This window comes from Hippocampus comes, unplaced genomic scaffold (assembly GCF_001891065.2).
Source record: "Hippocampus comes isolate QL1 unplaced genomic scaffold, H_comes_QL1_v1.1 scaffold205, whole genome shotgun sequence".
Classification (NCBI taxonomy): Eukaryota; Metazoa; Chordata; class Actinopteri; order Syngnathiformes; family Syngnathidae; genus Hippocampus; species Hippocampus comes.
The window spans coordinates 209,809-228,425 of NW_017804874.1; the positions used below are offsets into that span (position 1 = coordinate 209,809).

General features: G+C 40.7%; 1 protein-coding gene across 1 annotated transcript in view; it reads left to right on the forward strand.

The window, feature by feature from the left end:
* The window catches only part of fhit (fragile histidine triad diadenosine triphosphatase), a 184,422-nt gene that overhangs the window by 34,596 nt on the left and 131,209 nt on the right, over positions 1-18,617 (forward strand). The window contains exon 3 of the mRNA XM_019879640.1: positions 5,307-5,431. Within this exon, the coding sequence (XP_019735199.1) occupies positions 5,307-5,431 (125 nt within the window). The remainder of the gene's footprint in view (positions 1-5,306; positions 5,432-18,617) is intronic.

An 18,617-nucleotide genomic window follows, 5' to 3' on the forward strand; every position in this document is an offset into this window, starting at 1 on the left:
GGACCTGCTGCCTTCCTCACATTCATCTTCCTCAGTTGGTTCCTCACCTGTTCTGTTGTGACAGACAGGCAGGAACCAGGTGACAGACTGAGTTGTTGTGAGCAGGTCGAAAGAGGAGGGGGAGGAGAAGAAGTCGTCAGTGACAGTGGGTGCAGCTGGTGGTTGGGGGAAGGGACAGACGTCTTGTCGAAACGGTTGAAGAAACTGTTCAGTTCATCTGCCCAGTCCTTGTCCTTCTCAGTCAATGTCTTAGGGCTGTTGTGGCCTGAGATGGTTTTCAGGCCCCTCCAGACACCAGTGACATTGCTGGCCTGTAACTGGTCCTCCAATTTCGTCCTGTACGTCTTCTTCCCCTCTCTGATCTTTCTTCTCAGCCGAATCTGCACGGCCTTCAGCTCCTCTCTGTTTCTCGACATAAAAGCTCTCTTCTTCTCCTTCAGGAGGGCCTTTATGTCGGGATTAATCCATGGTTTGTTGTTGGAGAAACACCGCACAGTTCTGGTGGGTACGGTGTTCTCCTCACAGAAGTTTATGTAGTCCGTGATCGTGTCAGTGAGTGCATCAATGTCCTATTATTCATTAAATGTTAAAATAAATCTTGAAATAAATAAACAGTGAAGACCACATCAAAATAAATAAATGCATAAAGGAATGAGAAAATAATCGATGACATGAATTCATTTATTTAATTATGTACCGGTATATATTTCATTTTGGCCTGTTTGGTGCGCCATACTTGGAGTCCAGGTGGCATTCAGTTTGACCATGCTAAAAGTCCATTTTGCTGACTTTGAACATTCACTGCCCTCTCACAGAAGCAATGTGGGAATTCATTGAAGGCCTTGGTTCGTTTTTAAGCATTTCTCAGAAACCAGTGAAAGGGTGGCTCTTACGTTTCTTCGATGAGAGTTACGTGATCTTGGAGAGCATTTGCTGTCTTAATGAACATCATCTGTATTCACACATGGTGGGGCTTATACATTTGATCTATAGTGGATTCCCTTGGTTTTTGTGCTAAGATCAGTTCATTGCAACATGGGCCTTCCAAGGCTGCTGGATGTACTTTGAAGTTAGGCCTTATTTTTTTCTGTTAAGACTTCCCACGTGTACATCACAAACCTCCTTATCCTCTTGAGTACCGTTGTGCACTCCACCTGGGAGCCCCAGGAGCCCTCTTGGTTAGAGACCGACAACTGCGTTTTTTTTTTTTTCTTCCTTTCGGACATGAATTATTCAGGACAGGACAGTTTGGAGAAAGCTGTCTTTTCCAATGATGCCCTGAGTGCAAACAAATAATTTATTTTGCTTTGTATTGTCACATTTTTGACTTTAGTTAGTACACCCTGAACTAGTTGCCAGCCAATCTCAGGGCACACACAGGCAAACAACCATTTCCAATCGCATTTAGAGACAATTTAGAGTGTTCCATTAACCTGCCATGCATGTTTTTTGGGATATGGGAGGACACCAGAGTACCCGGATAAAACCCATTCTGGCGGGCGGAGAACATCCAAACGCCACACAGGAAGGCCGGAGCCGGAAACGAACCCTGCACCTCTGCACTGTGAGGCAGATGTGCCAACCAGTGGCCCACCATGGCGCCCACAAACAAACAAACAAACAAAATCAGCTTCTATTTGAAACTTTAACATATATTACCGCACTTCAGCAAAAAGTAATGGGGATGTTTTAGTCAACAGCAGATTGGAGCAGGTGTCTAAAAAGTGGTCTTTTGTGATGATAAGGAAAACTTTTACAGGTGTACTGTATTACAGTGGATGTCAAGAACAATTCTAATTTAAAATATAATAACACGGGCTCTTCTGGAAGAATGCCGCAAAACAGCAAGAGGCAAGGCTCTTTGGGCTGAGCAAAGAATTTGTGTAGCTCCTGGAATATAAACCCGGACACACAAAAATGCCAAGCGAGCATATTTATACTGGAATACAAAGCACAGGAAAACCACAGGCTCCACTGAGCTGTCACACTACTTTCCCCATTAGTTAAGTTTCATTGATTGATTGATAATGTCTTGTATCCTTATTTTCTGCACTGAGGTCCATTTGTCAGCTACTACCTAAGAAAGACTTTTTTTCCTGTGTGTAATCAGTCTCTGGATACTTTGTGTGTAGTTAAAATCCTTTATTCTTAATCACTGGTGGTTGTAGACAGTTTTGCTTGGGGTGGTAAGGGCATGGCAAGAGGTTTAGTTAGAAGGGTGGAGGTTATAACCCCCCTGTCTCCTGTTCCACGCCCCCCCCCCCCCCCCCCCCCCCCCCCTGCACACGAACGCACGCACACACATACGCAAACAACCACGTTTCTAACTCAGATTTCATCTTCTGCATTCCCTGGCGCGTTTTATGTCGGTCATGTGACTAAAGGGGTGTTCACACGGCAACTTTTACTCCAGTGTAGCACCGGTGCTACCCCCCATAGAGCGTCCACACGTACAAAGTTATACCAGTGTAGCCCCTGAAAACAGCTTAAAATTTAACCCTGCTCAGGAGGTGGTTTAAAAATTTACTCCGGAGTAAATGCTCGTTTGCGTGGCAACACCGATATAAAATTGCACGTGTGAACGCTACAGGGGTAGACTCGCAACGCATGAGAAGAGTACATACGGGTACTTGCAAACTTGCATCCTGGGTATTTTGCACTTTTTTAACAACAATTTTTATTGAACAAGTCAAATTACAAATCACAGAGAACTAAACGAACAAGTTGTTAATACACATACAATATAAAGAGAGAAACAAAAAGAAGACCCAGGGGATTTCAAACGAAAATTCCAAATAAGGAGCATAAAGGCTATTTTGCGCTTCATGTTGTTTTCTCTGCATTTGGCGACGCCATGGCGACTGCCCACATTGCCATGAACGACACAGTATCGTCGATTTGTTGCCGAATAAATCGTAGGATGCGTTGCTTTTGTACTCTTTTGTAGTTCAGCCATCTTTCCTTTCTCTCTCTCATCATACGGTGTCTGATAGACCACATCGTTGATTTCTCTGGAGAAGTATGAACCATGATATCTCACAAACAAGGCGGGGAAAAGGAAGTACACTTAACGCATGTGCATGTTTTATTTCCGTATTACTATCGTATTGCACGGCCACAGAAACTGCAGTGTGAACGTGTGAATGCTCCACAAATTTACACCGGTGTAAGATATATCGCAACAAAATCCATCGGTGCAGCACCGATGCAAATGTGTGCCGTGTGAACACCCCTTTAACATAGCTTAATGTTAAGCACCTATCCAGTCCATGTAGGCTATGCAAGGATAATTCTCACCCAAGGTTGCCACTAATGATTATTTTTCTAGTCGACGAGTCACTGATCTCAGAAGAATTGAGGCTGTAAGCAACAGGTGTCACACTCCGGGTCCTCAAAGGCCGTTATCATGGATATTTTCCATCTTTCCCTGCTGCGACACACCAGATTCAAATTATCAGGATCATTACCAGGGTCCTGCAGAGCTTTCTGATGAGCTGATCATTTGAATCAGGTATGTTGCAGCAAGGAGAGATGGAGAAATGGACACCCGTGGCTTCCAGCCAGAATTCTTTAATGTAAAAGCGCTGTATAAATAAAGATGCATTGTGTATTAAATTGTGGATATCAACTCAAAATAAAGACAAGGAAGATGATAATACATTCAGCCTTGTAGCTTCTATTCGCGTGATACTGTGGCCTCAATATTTTTAAATGTAATTGTTAGGTGCATTTTAAAATAGAACCAAAAACTACTGTATAAACTAGGCAGACTTGCACTCTGAATAATATAAAAGTATCTATAAGCCCAAAAATAAATGCATGGAAACATATCTCATTCTTCTGTTTTTTTGTTTTGTTTTGTTTTTTAATGTAGGAGACGTTGATAGATGTATTTCAATGAACATATTAATGTATTTCAATGCACATATTATTTAATCCAACGCCCGAAAAACTTTAAGGGATTTTTCTTTTAGCCACTCAAGTCGAAGATTCACCTCTTTTCGTCTTCTTACGTGATGTGTGAGTTTCTCATTTGTTCGGCTAAGATAATTTCTGACTGGTTGAGCTCCATGTGTATTGGAGGGAGATTAATGGTTGCGGATAGTATCAGACCAAGATTAAAAAATCACTTTCAAGGTACACTTTGCAAGAAAAAAAATGACTTAGTGAGGTTAGTTCAACCAACACTGCTTTGCTGGGTGGCTTGTTTCAAGAAGTTTTTTTTTGGGGTGGGCGAGTAATATGTATGAATGGAAGAGTGAGCATACACAGAAGCTCCCACTTCTTCATTAGCATCTGTGGTGAATATGATGTAATTAATTTTATTAAAGTTTTTATCTTGATAAAAATTGATTGTGAAGTACTAAATTCTACTGTTGAGGTTTGGGGTTGTTCAGGTGATGTATTGGTAGATAAAGGTAACTTTTGGTGTATCCTCAAATACGTGAAATGCTCTTCTTGAATGCCATACATCAGCATCTTTTGTATCGATATGTGCGGGTGAGAGTGCTTCAACGGGAGATGATTATAGACAATTGTCCGTGAATCTGCAAGGTTGATTTTAGTAACAGTTTCGTAACATGCTCCACAGTGTGAACAAAGACATTGTTTGATAGTGTTTTTGTTTTTTTATTTTAAGATGTGGATTAGGTCACTAAATACTCACTGATGGCCTCGGTCCCAAACTCACCGCCCAACACTGTTAAATGTGGCGTGGATGGCTGACACCTTCTCTGTCAAAATTTGGTCAGGTTAATTTTATTTATTTTTTTTTCAGAATTGGTACTGTTGGTCAGTCCCTATCTAGGGTGTATATTTTTCTCCTTTTTTCCAAATGTATCAATATTATGTGTAATTAGAAATGGCCTTGCCGTCTTTGACAAAACTACGTGAATGTTATTTTATTTTTTTTTTTTGTTTTGTTTTGATTTTCTCGAAAATGATGCTTTTGGAGATGAAAAGTTTCCATCCGATGCCAATGACATGCTGATTTTTTAATTATTACATATATTTTCTTTAAAGTACAATAGTGTAATGAAGGTGAATAAAATTTCTTAGAAATTTCCCTCTTGTCCTTTTAAAACATGATAGTCAGTTCTACATACGATAATTCACTGCAGATTGGTCATACACCGTCGTACATAGTATTGTATACTGAACTGCATGATGATTTTTTGTTTTGTTATGTTTTTTTTTAAATATGATGGTCACCACATATCCATTTTCAGTATACGGTGGTGGACAGCATCATGATTTTATCCAATATATGACATTACTGACCACCTGCTTTCTCTGCATCTGTTCAGGCTTTGCAGTGAATTTGATATGTCGACCCTGCGCTTTGGACAACACCTTATCAAGGCCTCTGCCGTGTTCTTGCAGACAGAATTGTCCTTTGCTCTTGTCAACAGGAAGCCTGTGGTGCCTGGACGTATCCTTAACCACGAGGTGTGAGGTAGGCCTGCTACAAAAGAATAACTGCTCTAAAACCTCGCACATCATGTCAAGTTAAATTGTTGATACATGAAACATGTATCTATAGTCACAGCAGAGTACTGATACAAAGTGTCACAAAGAAACAATGGGTTTTACACCATTTGGCTGAGAAGAATCATTTGTTTTATACAAAATATAAATGTTTGGACTACTTTTAGTCTTCATTCAGTGAGCATCTGCATTTTCAGGTGGAGGCATTGACCATCCACCTGGCTTACAGTCTGGGTGCTCAGTGTCAGATATTTCCGATTTAGAGTTCAATCCCGTCACTTCTTTTTTAGATACAATGTGTCGGACCATTTCTGTTTTATACTTAGCAGCCAGCCATGAAACCTTGGATAATAGTCGATGGGCTTTGCTCTTAAGCAAGAGAATGATTTGAATGCCAAACAGTCAAGCATTGATCAACATGTACTATTGGTACTCGATACAAATAGGAGCAGGCATGCACGCAGAGAAAAATATGCAGTGTCTTTCGTGCTCTTCTCGCTACAAACTTTCAAACAGATACACATATAGATAGAAACCACACACCGGCACACAATAACGTTGGCGAATTGAATTTGATACCTGATAACCGTCATTGTCACACAATAGTCATGATTGACACACTCCTACACACACAGTAAATATAGAGAAAAATATAAGCTGTCTGTAAATTTGGCGATTGTGTTGATACACGTTCATAACATCGTATACTCTTTACACAATAATCACGATTGATCTACAGACTTATTTTTATGTCCAAATTGAAATTAATATTTCACTGTGTTGGTTTTTGAAAGTAAAATAGTGTCACCTCTTACAAACAGTAAACAGTCCTGGTCGACTATAAATATACATTCCTGAAAGTCACAGTTGACAAGAATAAAAGGTTTTCATCCAATTACATGTGAAATGAATGTGGGTCATTTTCGAACCACTTATGGATGTTTTGGGTAGTTAAACAAAAAGTAAAATATTGTAAAATGCATAAAAGTTCACTAAATTAATCAGGCAGGAATGTCAAAAATATGTTTTTTTTTTGTTTTTTTGAGTAATGCCTAGAATATTAAATTACGATTTTTTTTTTAATTTCCATAATATTATAAGAATATCACCTCTGAGTCATTTTTGACACCTTGTGCATCAAAGGGTTACAGTAATCAGTAATTCAGTATTTCCCAGCCTTTATTGAGCCAAGGCAAATATTTCACATCGAAAAAAAAAAGTCACGTTACACCACACATCAAAACGATCAAAAAAAGTGGATAAACTGGTTAATTATGTACCTTCTGTCATCGAGTGGAAGAGCATGTCATACTTCTTCCTGTTCCTTGATGTTTTTGGTGTAAATCAATGAACAAAACTTTAAAATAGAAAATAAACATATTTTTTGTCCACATAATTGATGTTGGATAATTTCCCGCCGCGCACCTGACGAGCTCTAAAGGCACACTGGTTAGGAATCACGACACTAGTTGACTTACTGCAGACTCATGATGTCTCTTCCTAATGTAAGAATGTAAGCTTCTACACATGCAAAAGCAACCATTTCTAGACTGGATGTCAAGATAACAACTACAAATCAATTGGATTCTTCACAAAACCCTCATATTTGTAGTGCTGTAGTGATGCTAAAGGCTATACTGTTCGCTCTTTCTCTCAAGTCATTCGCTCTCTCTCTCTCTCTCTCTCTCTCGCACGAACACACACACACACACACACACACACACACACACACACACACACACACACACACGCACACACACACACACACTCATTTCATCCTTTGTCTTGTCTAAATGTGGTTATTTGACATTTATGGTTTCGTAATTGGTTTTGGAGAGATGTATGTGAATGATGTGGACACATAGTGACACAATTTTATACAGTAACCTTAATTGGTTAAGAACATTCTCGTTCTAATGACGAAATAAATTATTTCAAATGCATGAGATTTGTCTTCATCCCAAAGGGTTGATTAATGTTCCACTTTCAGGCCCAGTTCTCTGCTGGTGATGTCAATGTAGACCCTAATCTCATTTTAACATGAAATATACAGTGGAACCTCAGTTCACTAACTTAATTTGTTCAAAGACTCCGCTCCCATGTTGAAACATGTATGAGAGCAGAAACAATGTTTCCCATTAAAATGAATGCTTCACAAATCTACCTTTCGATCTCCCATTGAGTTTTTCGCCTCACTTGTAAGAAAGACTCCAAGGTAGTTCAGCTCCTCTAACTGGGGCAGTATTTTAGCCCCAAACCAGATGAGACACTTCATGAGGATCAGAATAAAGCCTTAGATTAGGAGATACGATTCTCCTCCCAACCACTGCACACCTAAACTGTGTACCATTCCATTGAGAGCTGAAGATTGTGGCTTGATGTAGCCAACAGAACAAGATCTTCTGCAAATTAGAGATGCAAGACTGAGGCCATCAAACTGGACAACTTCAAAACCTTCCAACCATCATTGAAACAGAATTGGATTTACTTCTGGCAATGCAAACTAAGATATGAGACCACACTGTGAGACTAGTCATACAGTGCCCTATACTCCCAGAGCCCCCTGAACTTGATTCCCTTGGGGATGCGGTTGAGAGCCTATTCCAAATCCACAGGCACATGCAGACCGATTGGGCATACATTCACGTAATCCACGGCCAGACCCAACAGACCCTCCTCTCCAGAACCCCCGAATAGACCTCACCGGGGACGCTGAGGAGTGAATTGTCTTCCTCAAAGCTGTCTCCATATCTTCACTGAACTCCTCTCTCCCCATCAAAGATTTTACCTCAGTGACCACTAAAGCTATGTGAAGCTTGGCCTGTCAGTACACATCAACTGCCTTTAGAGTCTAACTGACCCCCCAAAATCCTGATAGGACTCGTTCTTTAGGTTGATGTCATTCCTCACCATTGGTGTCCATCAAGTAATTCAGGTGACTGTTGACACTCTATCCAACCGGAGAGTCTCCAAGCAGTTTGCCAGGGTGACCAGCCTCCTCCACCATCCTCCATCAGTGCCAACGCAGTGCCAGATGGCTTTCACTTGACAGCTCTGCACCTCTCTGCACCTAAGTGTTCAAGATATGTTATTAGAGGTCCAATGTCACGACCCTAAAGTCAACCATTGAGTTTCGAACTCAAGTGTCCTTGACTACAGTATTTTACATGGACAATACTCGATGAGCACAGAAGTCCAATAAGAAGTCTTCAGCATCTCCTCCAAGAACTCCAAAAATGGTGCATTCTCCAAGATGTTGTTTGGAACATAGGCACAAACACGCATCAGGACCCATCACACCACTCAAAGGCAGTGGAAGGCTTCCCTTGTGTCCACTGGGTTCAGCCGCAACGTACAGGCACCGACCCAGGGGACTAAGCATGTCCACACCGGCTTGGGACAGCTCCAGAGTAGAACAGAGTCCAACCCCTCAAGAGGACTGGTACCGGAGAACAAACTGTATGTCGAGGTGAGCCTGACAATATCGATACAGGACCTTTCAACCTCGCACACCAGCCAAAGTTCCTTCCCTATCACAGAGATGACATTCTACTTCCCTAGAGCTAGCTTAATATACTGAGGATCAAACTGCAAAGCCCCACCCGCAGCTTCTACTACCGCCCACCTCACAATACCAGGTGTATTGTGTATCCCTTGGCCCCTGCCACAAGTAGTGCGCCAAGGGGAAGTGGAACCTTGCCTCTGCCAGCTGTGCTGTCCCCATGGGTGAAGGTGCAGGCCTGTCATTGACTCGCTTCCAGGCCCGGTTCCAGAAAAGACAATGTTGACCAGCATCTAGGCAAGGGAAAACAGCTTTCAATGGTGTTGTTCCCCATAGGAGGTTTGTCTGGTCCCTCACGTAGGACCTTTTTGCCCTGGGTGACCCGACCAGATAATAAAAGCCCCTGACAACTTAGTTTCAAGGATAAATGGGAGAGACAAACCCCTCCGCCGTGTCAATGAGATGGCTTTAGAACGTTATTGCTGTTGCTGTTTTTCTTATGGTATAGATGGTGGATTTTGACAAACAAAACTTAAACATTCTGAATTTTACCTACTATTTCCCATTTTAAAGTAGTAATAGTAATACGATTAGACTTCACACCCTCATACTATTGCAAGCGGTTAGGAGTTTCAGTTCAGCACCAAATACATTGGGTTCATATTGATGCCGTAACTGTGTTGGGAATCGACTGCTGTCCGTTTCTTTCTGACTTGCTGCTCATAATGGTACATAGTTAACAAAAGCTCCCTGCTGTTGCCTGGCACCATGTCTTTGCTGACATGAAATCACTATAAAGAATGTGTGTTGACCTTTCATGCTGTACCTATTCACCTCATATGATTAGACATGGCTATAGTCTGTAGGCCAGGAATAAGATGGAATGCATGCAAGTGTATATTTATTTCCTTGCTGGTTTCCTGGTTGCAACCCAGCAGCAGTGGCAACGTGACCACTTTCTCTCCTGTCAAAACTCCAGGTAATGCATGTTAGTGCCGTTTTGACATTATTGTAGAACCTGCTGCATGGTGAGAGAGTCTGACTGGCTCAGAGGCTGGCAGCACTATAATGACACATCCTAGATCCGAATGAATGAAATATTCTTCTTCAATTGTTCTTTACATAGTTGAATGTGCTGACAATAGAATCACACAAAAATTCTCAATGGAAATCAAATTTATTAACACAGAAATTAGTAGGCTTACAATATGTTCGTTTTATATCTTTTGCTGTGGCTCAACATTAAATTCACCGTATCAAATTTGATGGTCAAGTCACAGACTTCCCCCAAAAGTGTCATGCCGCTCTTTCATAGATGTGGGAATTGCATTAAAATGGACAAAACAAACGGCTCAGCACCCCGAAACCTCTGATCCTAGAATTTATTTTATTTTATTTTTTGTGGTTTCGAAAGTAATAGAGGACAAGACACAAAATTCAACATCCTTCATTTTGTTTGGCAGAGTAACTGTCCTGTTTTGTAATGCTGAAGTTTGCTTTTTTGGGGCTTAAATTGGACTTTATTTCTACTTAAGGTGAAAAGCACCTAGCCTCGCTGACCTAAGATTTGTGTGATCCTGTTCGATGAATTCATTACAATCCATTTAATAAAAATAATCTGCTTTTTTTTTTTCCTCAAGATGTGCACAATTTTCTTGGACTAGTTCCATAAAACGTATGATTAGAATGTCTGTCAGGTTGTAAGAGGGTGGGTAAGTGGTTGCAATTAGCACATGCAGAATTATGCCCCTCATTATTCTATGATCTTATGACACACATTAGCTAATGCTCCAAGATGAATTGCAAGACCATTGGTGATTTGTCTCAAAAGAACATGTTCAACTGTCTCAAAGTGATAACAATGCAAATGTCAGATCTGTAGTTTGAATGTACTCCCCATTGTTCTTTCAGATTATTATAATTTTTTTTAATTCAAAAAAACATGAAAGTAGTAACACTAAATACATGGCATGTTTTTCTTCAGACTATACTCCCAGCTTTTTGCTTACGCCTGAAATAAAATCACAGTAATTATTGGAAATATCAATGGAGCGTAAGGTTACAGATGCAAATGTTTGTTTGAAACCAGCTACATATTTCTGCGACATGAAAGAAAGTGACATTTAACAGATTCCTATCAATTGAGAAATACATCCAGTAGTGCTGCTATATACAAAGTAAAATTATCAAATGTAAATGGAAGCAAAGTAGCCTACATATTTTTGCACAAATGTAGATATACATTGTTGTACTTTCTGCCGTAACTCAGGCAGGCACGGCGCAGTCCTGAGCACATGGTCTGAAAACATGAAGGGAATCTCGCTGTCTTTGAAAGCTGAAAATTGTCTCTCACTTTCGAAAGAGAAACTCCCAGACATCTGCGGCACTGGCAGTTGCCTACGGCGGGTAACATTTGCAGACTGAATGATTTCAGAGATGAAGTAGCAACGCCACGGTTGTTTGTTTCATGTCTTATCAAATTATTTTCTTCATATAGACATATTTCTTAGTGACACGGATATGCTGTAAATGTTCACAAAGTGTTATCGTAGTTGGTGGTCATTTCATTGGAAATGGTTACGACAAACTACCGTTATAACGTACAGATTTGTAATGTCCCTCAAGGTACGTTGTAACGAGGTTCAACCGCATTGCCTTGTTTTTTGTCGACATACCATGCACAACAGCTTCCTCCCCCAGTTCGCACTGGTGATACTGCCAGGGGAGAAACTTTGCTTGTCAAAATAGCTTAATCTTCGGAAGTCATGGCTGCCCATCAGCTGTGCATTTAGCTTTATGTTTGGTCAATTTGTTTCCATTACTTTCTGTCTACTGGTTCCTCTTTCACTTATTGGCGGATTCTGTCATTAACTTACAGCACAATGTTCGAAGGGAGACTTCCGCCATGTCTGATGGAGTAAATTTGCTCATAGCTCGCAGGTCCCAAATGGGCCATGGCCCAGTACCAGTCCGCGCTGCAGCTGTTCTAGGCCACTCCTCACATCTGACGTACAAGATGTCATAACATTTCCTGATTAGCTGTGTGTAGCATTATTTTGTATAATCTTCTTTCCAGACACTTAATTGAATTGCCTATTTTGCTATGCAACATTGGATATGCTCCTCTTTAATGCACTTCCAGCTAGACCGTTGTGAAACTGGTCCTCTGTCACCCAAGCACTTAATTCCATTTTATCGCGAGAACATTAGTATACCTTAGCACTTTGCATGGCTTCTGTCTTTCCTTCTGTTAATTACTCCTTGTAATCCCTTTGTGAAAATGACACTCACAAGAAGTGTAGTTTATTTGCTGCCATGAAGGCTCTGATTACTGTCTAAGGAGCGAAATTTCAACAAATTTAGAAGGCAGTAGTAGCCAGCCGACGTTCATTGCTAAGCTTGTTTTTGCTCGCTGCTGTGGCGTCTCACCTTGACGTGCCAATACTCTGCTGCAGGTGACATAAGCAGCCCAGTGAAGCTTTTTTGCGATGTTGTCTGAAACAAATAAAAAATCAGTGCCTGCACTTTTTCGTCTTTAAATGGATCAAGGTTCATTTCCCATCCAGACCTTTTTATGCAGGTGCTAATACACAAATTCTAGTGCGGACCAAAAAACCGGACCGATACACACTTTATGAGATGGTCTCTGTGCGCTTCCAAACGGACTCGTGGTTGTTCAGAGCTGTCCTCTGAATACAAACCACTGCCAATGAGCACTAAATACAGCATTTGTGTAACTTTTTGGGCTGAACAAGCTACCGTAGTGTCCGTTGATCATACGTAATCATCTTTTGTTTAGCTGCACCACTGCCAGCAGTTGTGGGTCAAAGCACGCAGAGCACATGCTCCTGCGGGTAACTGCGCGCATTTGCCGACGGTTTTGCAAAATTTTGAAACATGGCAAAACCTGATTTGAGTGAACTGCCCTTGACACTCCAAACTATTTTGCAGCCCTAATAACAGCACAAATATGCAGAGCAAGAATGCAGCACGTGTGAATTGCATGTTGTTGTTTTTTTTCCACTTCCGGGTTTGCACTCTGCGTGATACCTTGGTCATTTCTGTCCAATGGGAGCACATGCATCTATGTCTTTACAGAGTAGCGTTCACTTGCAGAAAGAAGTGTGAATGTGAACTGGACAAAAGGGGAAACAATTCTGCTTTTGGTCCGGACCAAACAAGTGGGCCAAAGGACTTGTTCTGACGTGAATACATCCTTAATTTTGTTATTCTCTGTGTCTTGTTGAGGCTCAAGATTGACACCATCCCTTTTATAGGCTGGTGTTGTACATGATTCACATCCCTGTAATGTTTGGCACAAGCTAGATAAATGAAAGCTTCTGCCCATCAAACCAAGTCTCCTGGTTTGATGGCCACATTCTCATTACATGCAGTTTGCCGCAGATGACAATCATCAATCGACACGATAGTTGGAAAGTAACACAATAGAAAAAGATACTTGTGTCACTTCTGTGATCGTCACGATATGTAATATGCTGTATGTTGTAATCTCGCCAAGCTCTAATTGTGACCATTCCAAGACACACCAGTGCATTAACTAAGCTGTGTAATTTGCACCATATGTGAACAACCTGGTAGATGGATTATTTTAACAAAGGCACTAAAAATGTTTAACTCATTTGTACGATCAGTTTGAGAACTCTAGCAACAATTTCACTTTGGCTTAAACTATTGTGTTTCGATAAAATGGAGGGTGGAATCACTGTTTCTGATGTCTGGACATTGTTCTGATCAGATCACTCGTGCTTGCATGCCCCAAACCATACAAACAAATGGTCATCAGCTTGTCTGCACATAAAGATTTGCTATTTCTTGACCTTTTCTGTCTTCCTAATCTCTGATGGGTTTATATCCCTGTCTCGCCACAGGGCATTGTTTATTTGTTAGTCTGAATTGAGGCGTATATTTTGCCGAGTCCCTGTAGACATGTCACGGCCTGCTTTCATTGTGAAAGCAACAAGTCCCACAATGACCAGCCAGGGGACGATGAGGTACATTTTGAGTGACCAGATGTGAGGACACTCGGAAAGTGACACGGAAGAACAAAAGAGATCAATCTTTTAAAGCATTTTTCGTCTCATCTATCAAGTTCCACAATAAAGTCCATGAATGTTGCGAGTGAAACAAACCCAATTTCCCCACTATCTTTTTCTTTTATCTCCGTTGTCCAGATCTCCCAAGAAAGCTATTGCCCATAAACAATTTGTTAAGAAGCAGTTAAAAAGTAATTTTTCAGTGATATGTCCCCATATCAAGTGATTTGTGGCTTGTACCCTTCCATAATATTTGGATTATTTGTTTACCATTTATTTATTTTGATGGCATATGTCTACATTTTTGTGTGTGTGTGTGTGGGGGGATCACATTCGAGTATGCACACATCTCCAGAATGATGATGACAAATCTTTCACTTTACTTAATTCACAATAACTGCCTAATGAAACTTTTCAGCACATGAAAATAAATAAATAAATCAACAGCGCACTGTGGCATTTTCAGTGACTAAATATGAGGACATTATAAAAATGAAGCCAAACACACCAATACTTTAAGTATGGACTGTTGAAGGGTAGCCTCATTTTCTACTGTGGAGATTGTGTTGTATAATTAAAATTTCCCATTGGCCTGCTCCAGCTGTGCTGCTGAACTCGTCCTCTGTGCCACTGAGAGATAGCACATTCAGCTCGATAGCTTAAATGGAATGTGCATCCATCACAAAGCACATTTTATTTCAATTCACTCCACAGAAAAATAAGCAGGAGCTTTTTGTCGCTTTGCTTCCAACTTACATTAGGGCCTTTTACACCCAGGAAGAATAACTCGGAACTGGGAACTGTTGCAGGAACTAAATATTCCCTGTTGTTGATAGTATAACTTGAGATGCCACAGGAAGGAGCGTTGTTTTTTTTTTTTGTTTTGTTTTGTTTTTTCATTGTGGGGTCATTAACGTCTTTTATGATTGGATGACTTGTTGCTGTATTAGGCTGTATGTCGGTCTTTAATTGTCTTTCACGGGACCAATTGCACAACGAATGACGGGCAGACTGCCCTGTGTTGTTATGGGCATGTGTGACGTTGTGGACACCGGTGGGTTAGAACCCGGAAGAGAAGACAAGTCACAGGAATGTGGACTCGGAGACAGTGCGCTCAGCTATCAGCGTGAGTGCCAAAGAAAACTGTTTGCTGCAGCAATTGGATGGAATGAAACCCCATTTGAAAAAGCAAGCAATACAACATCTCGTTCACTCGTCTGCGTTTCACCGCTGTGGTTCAAGTAACTGGACCGAGAAGTGCGTTACGTTTACCAGTTGAACAAGCCAAATACACCTGCAGTCAGTTCGCACCTGACTAACAGTTCAGAGCTGAGGACAGTATGACAAGTCCAATGACAGACAAAAAACGTAACAGTGTGCAAAGCCTGCACGTAAATGTGTCAGTGTCGGACAGAGATCTCAAAGAGATATATGTTTTTCTCTCGAAAAATTGTCCTTGTGAGACTACTGTGTCATTTTATATGACATTATTACAGTGAAAACATCTTTTGTTAGAGCTGGAACTTCTACAGAAGAGGTATTATTTAGAACATGAACATTATTTGTCAAGTAAGACTTCAAAAGAGCTATTATGATTTGTTGATTGATTTCTACAAATACAAAGGAGGCATATTTTAAATTACGGCTGCAGAATATGCTGAAAAGCTGTCATCATTGTGATACTACAATATGCAGTTGCGAATGCAAAAGATGTGCAATAAATTCATATGGAATTGTGTACTTTAGGCATTCTTAAATTCACATTGCCATCCAATTGGGGAACATTATCTCGCAGCATTCCTGACACTAATTAACTTAATTAGATAATACATTGAGTCTTCTTATTTTTCCGCATAAAAAAAAAAAAATCACAATAAAGATGGCATTTACAATGAATATCGCAATATCAAATACCCATATCAGGTATTACATGTTTTATCCAATACCGTGCAGCCTTTCTTTAAATATACTGTATTAGTCATCATGTATGGCATCTTTGATGAAACTGAATATAATTTTAGGATTTCAAAGCTGGGCTGTGTGTCCTCATTTTTGGCAATTTAAATATGGTCACCCGACATAATCCAGTGCAACATTTCCAATCGTTCATACATACATCCAATTTCGACCGCTGATCCGGGGGCGGGTCTTGGGAGCAACAGCTTTAGCAGGCAAGCCCAGACTGTTGTCCGGGCATGTCCAACTGGCAGGAGACCCCAGAACATGCTGGAGAGACTATGCGTCCTCGCTGGCCAGGGAACACCTTGGGATCTCCTGAGAAAAGCTGGAAGAAGTGGTTGGGGAGAAGGGGCTTTCCTGCTAAAGTTGGTACCCCGCAACCTGACCCTGGATGAGCAGTAGAGAAAGGATGGCTGATTGAATGGATGTATGTTTGTGAAATTCATTTTTAATTAAGAACCGTTTCTCAAAGAACAACACATTTGTTATACAGTTGTGCTTTGAAATATGAGTTTCATTCGATCTGTGACCACGCTCGTAAGATAAATCACTCCTCTCGCAAATCATCTTTCCCCATTGAAATCAGTGGAAATCAAATGAAAAGCCTTTGTCATTCCATGCCATGCATACAACAAAATTATGAGTGTTGTTCCACTGGTGAAGACAATAATTTAAAATACAAGCAATCAATAAAAATAAAAGAACAATATGTAAGGCTGCCTTATGCTTGTGGAGGCTCTCAGTCGTACAGGAAAGTTCCATCGTAGAAAGGGTTCAATAGGCCTAATCAAGACCCAATGACAGGGAGTTTAGAAACCAATGGGCCTCTTCACCATAGGGGCGTGACTAACCATCCCCACCCAGTCCTCAAACAGGCCACGCTCAGCCTTTTAGCGCAGAGCAACTTCCCGGAGTCTTCACGGAGACTTCAGGGTTGTCTACCGCTGACGAAGCTTCTGTGAGAGAAGCGAAACGTCCTTTTTTGTTTTGTTTTTTTTTTGTTTGTTTTTTGTTTTTTGTTTTTTACCCACAGGTACAGATGACGACTGACAGAACCCTTTCTACGATGGAACTTTCCTGTACGACTGAGAGCCTCCACAAGCATCTTGCGGTCAATGTTGGGAAAGACTCCCTCCAGCTGACGCGCGCCCTTGAGAGGATTGGTAAGAAAATTGCGGATTCTAGGAACCATCTTAGATTTAACCTTAGATGCAGACAGAACAAACTAATCCCTAAATGCCTCAACCAAAAAGCGTTAGAGCCAGGGTACGTAGCCAAAAATTTACAACTGAACTATGTCCTTAAAATTCTCAACCAAAGAATCAGACGACTGAACGCAAATATTAAAGATCTCAACAAAAGAGCAGAAGAGATTCGACAAAAATTGAAACAAATGGTGTCAGAAGAGATTTTCCAAAAGATTTTAGAATTCACCAAATCCTCACAACTAAAACAGCATGAAATCTCCAAAAAACGGCAAATTAAAAAGTTCCAAAATTTGATTAAGCGCAAAGAACCCACTCCAAGTAGATACAGGGCCAAATCAGACCAAATTGAAGAAATCCCTTGTGAGGAAAAATGGATTAAGAATTTATCTAATCGTGACTTATCAGAAGCAGAGAAAACAGTGCTTGCCAAAGGCCTGAACTTTTCAGTTACACCTAACAACATACCAAAAACAGACTACATCACAGCGGTAGAAACAGCGATCAAAAATAACAAGTTATCAAAAGCAGAAGCAGATGAAATGTTTGGCACAAGCTAGATAAATGAAAGCTTCTGCCCATCAAACCAAGTCTCCTGGTTTGATGGCCACATTCTCATTACATGCAGTTTGCCGCAGATGACAATCATCAATCGACACGATAGTTGGAAAGTAACACAATAGAAAAAGATACTTGTGTCACTTCTGTGATCGTCACGATATGTAATATGCTGTATGTTGTAATCTCGCCAAGCTCTAATTGTGACCATTCCAAGACACACCAGTGCATTAACTAAGCTGTGTAATTTGCACCATATGTGAACAACCTGGTAGATGGATTATTTTAACAAAGGCACTAAAAATGTTTAACTCATTTGTACGATCAGTTTGAGAACTCTAGCAACAATTTCACTTTGGCTTAAACTATTGTGTTTCGATAAAATGGAGGGTGGAATCACTGTTTCTGATGTCTGGACATTGTTCTGATCAGATCACTCGTGCTTGCATGCCCCAAACCATACAAACAAATGGTCATCAGCTTGTCTGCACATAAAGATTTGCTATTTCTTGACCTTTTCTGTCTTCCTAATCTCTGATGGGTTTATATCCCTGTCTCGCCACAGGGCATTGTTTATTTGTTAGTCTGAATTGAGGCGTATATTTTGCCGAGTCCCTGTAGACATGTCACGGCCTGCTTTCATTGTGAAAGCAACAAGTCCCACAATGACCAGCCAGGGGACGATGAGGTACATTTTGAGTGACCAGATGTGAGGACACTCGGAAAGTGACACGGAAGAACAAAAGAGATCAATCTTTTAAAGCATTTTTCGTCTCATCTATCAAGTTCCACAATAAAGTCCATGAATGTTGCGAGTGAAACAAACCCAATTTCCCCACTATCTTTTTCTTT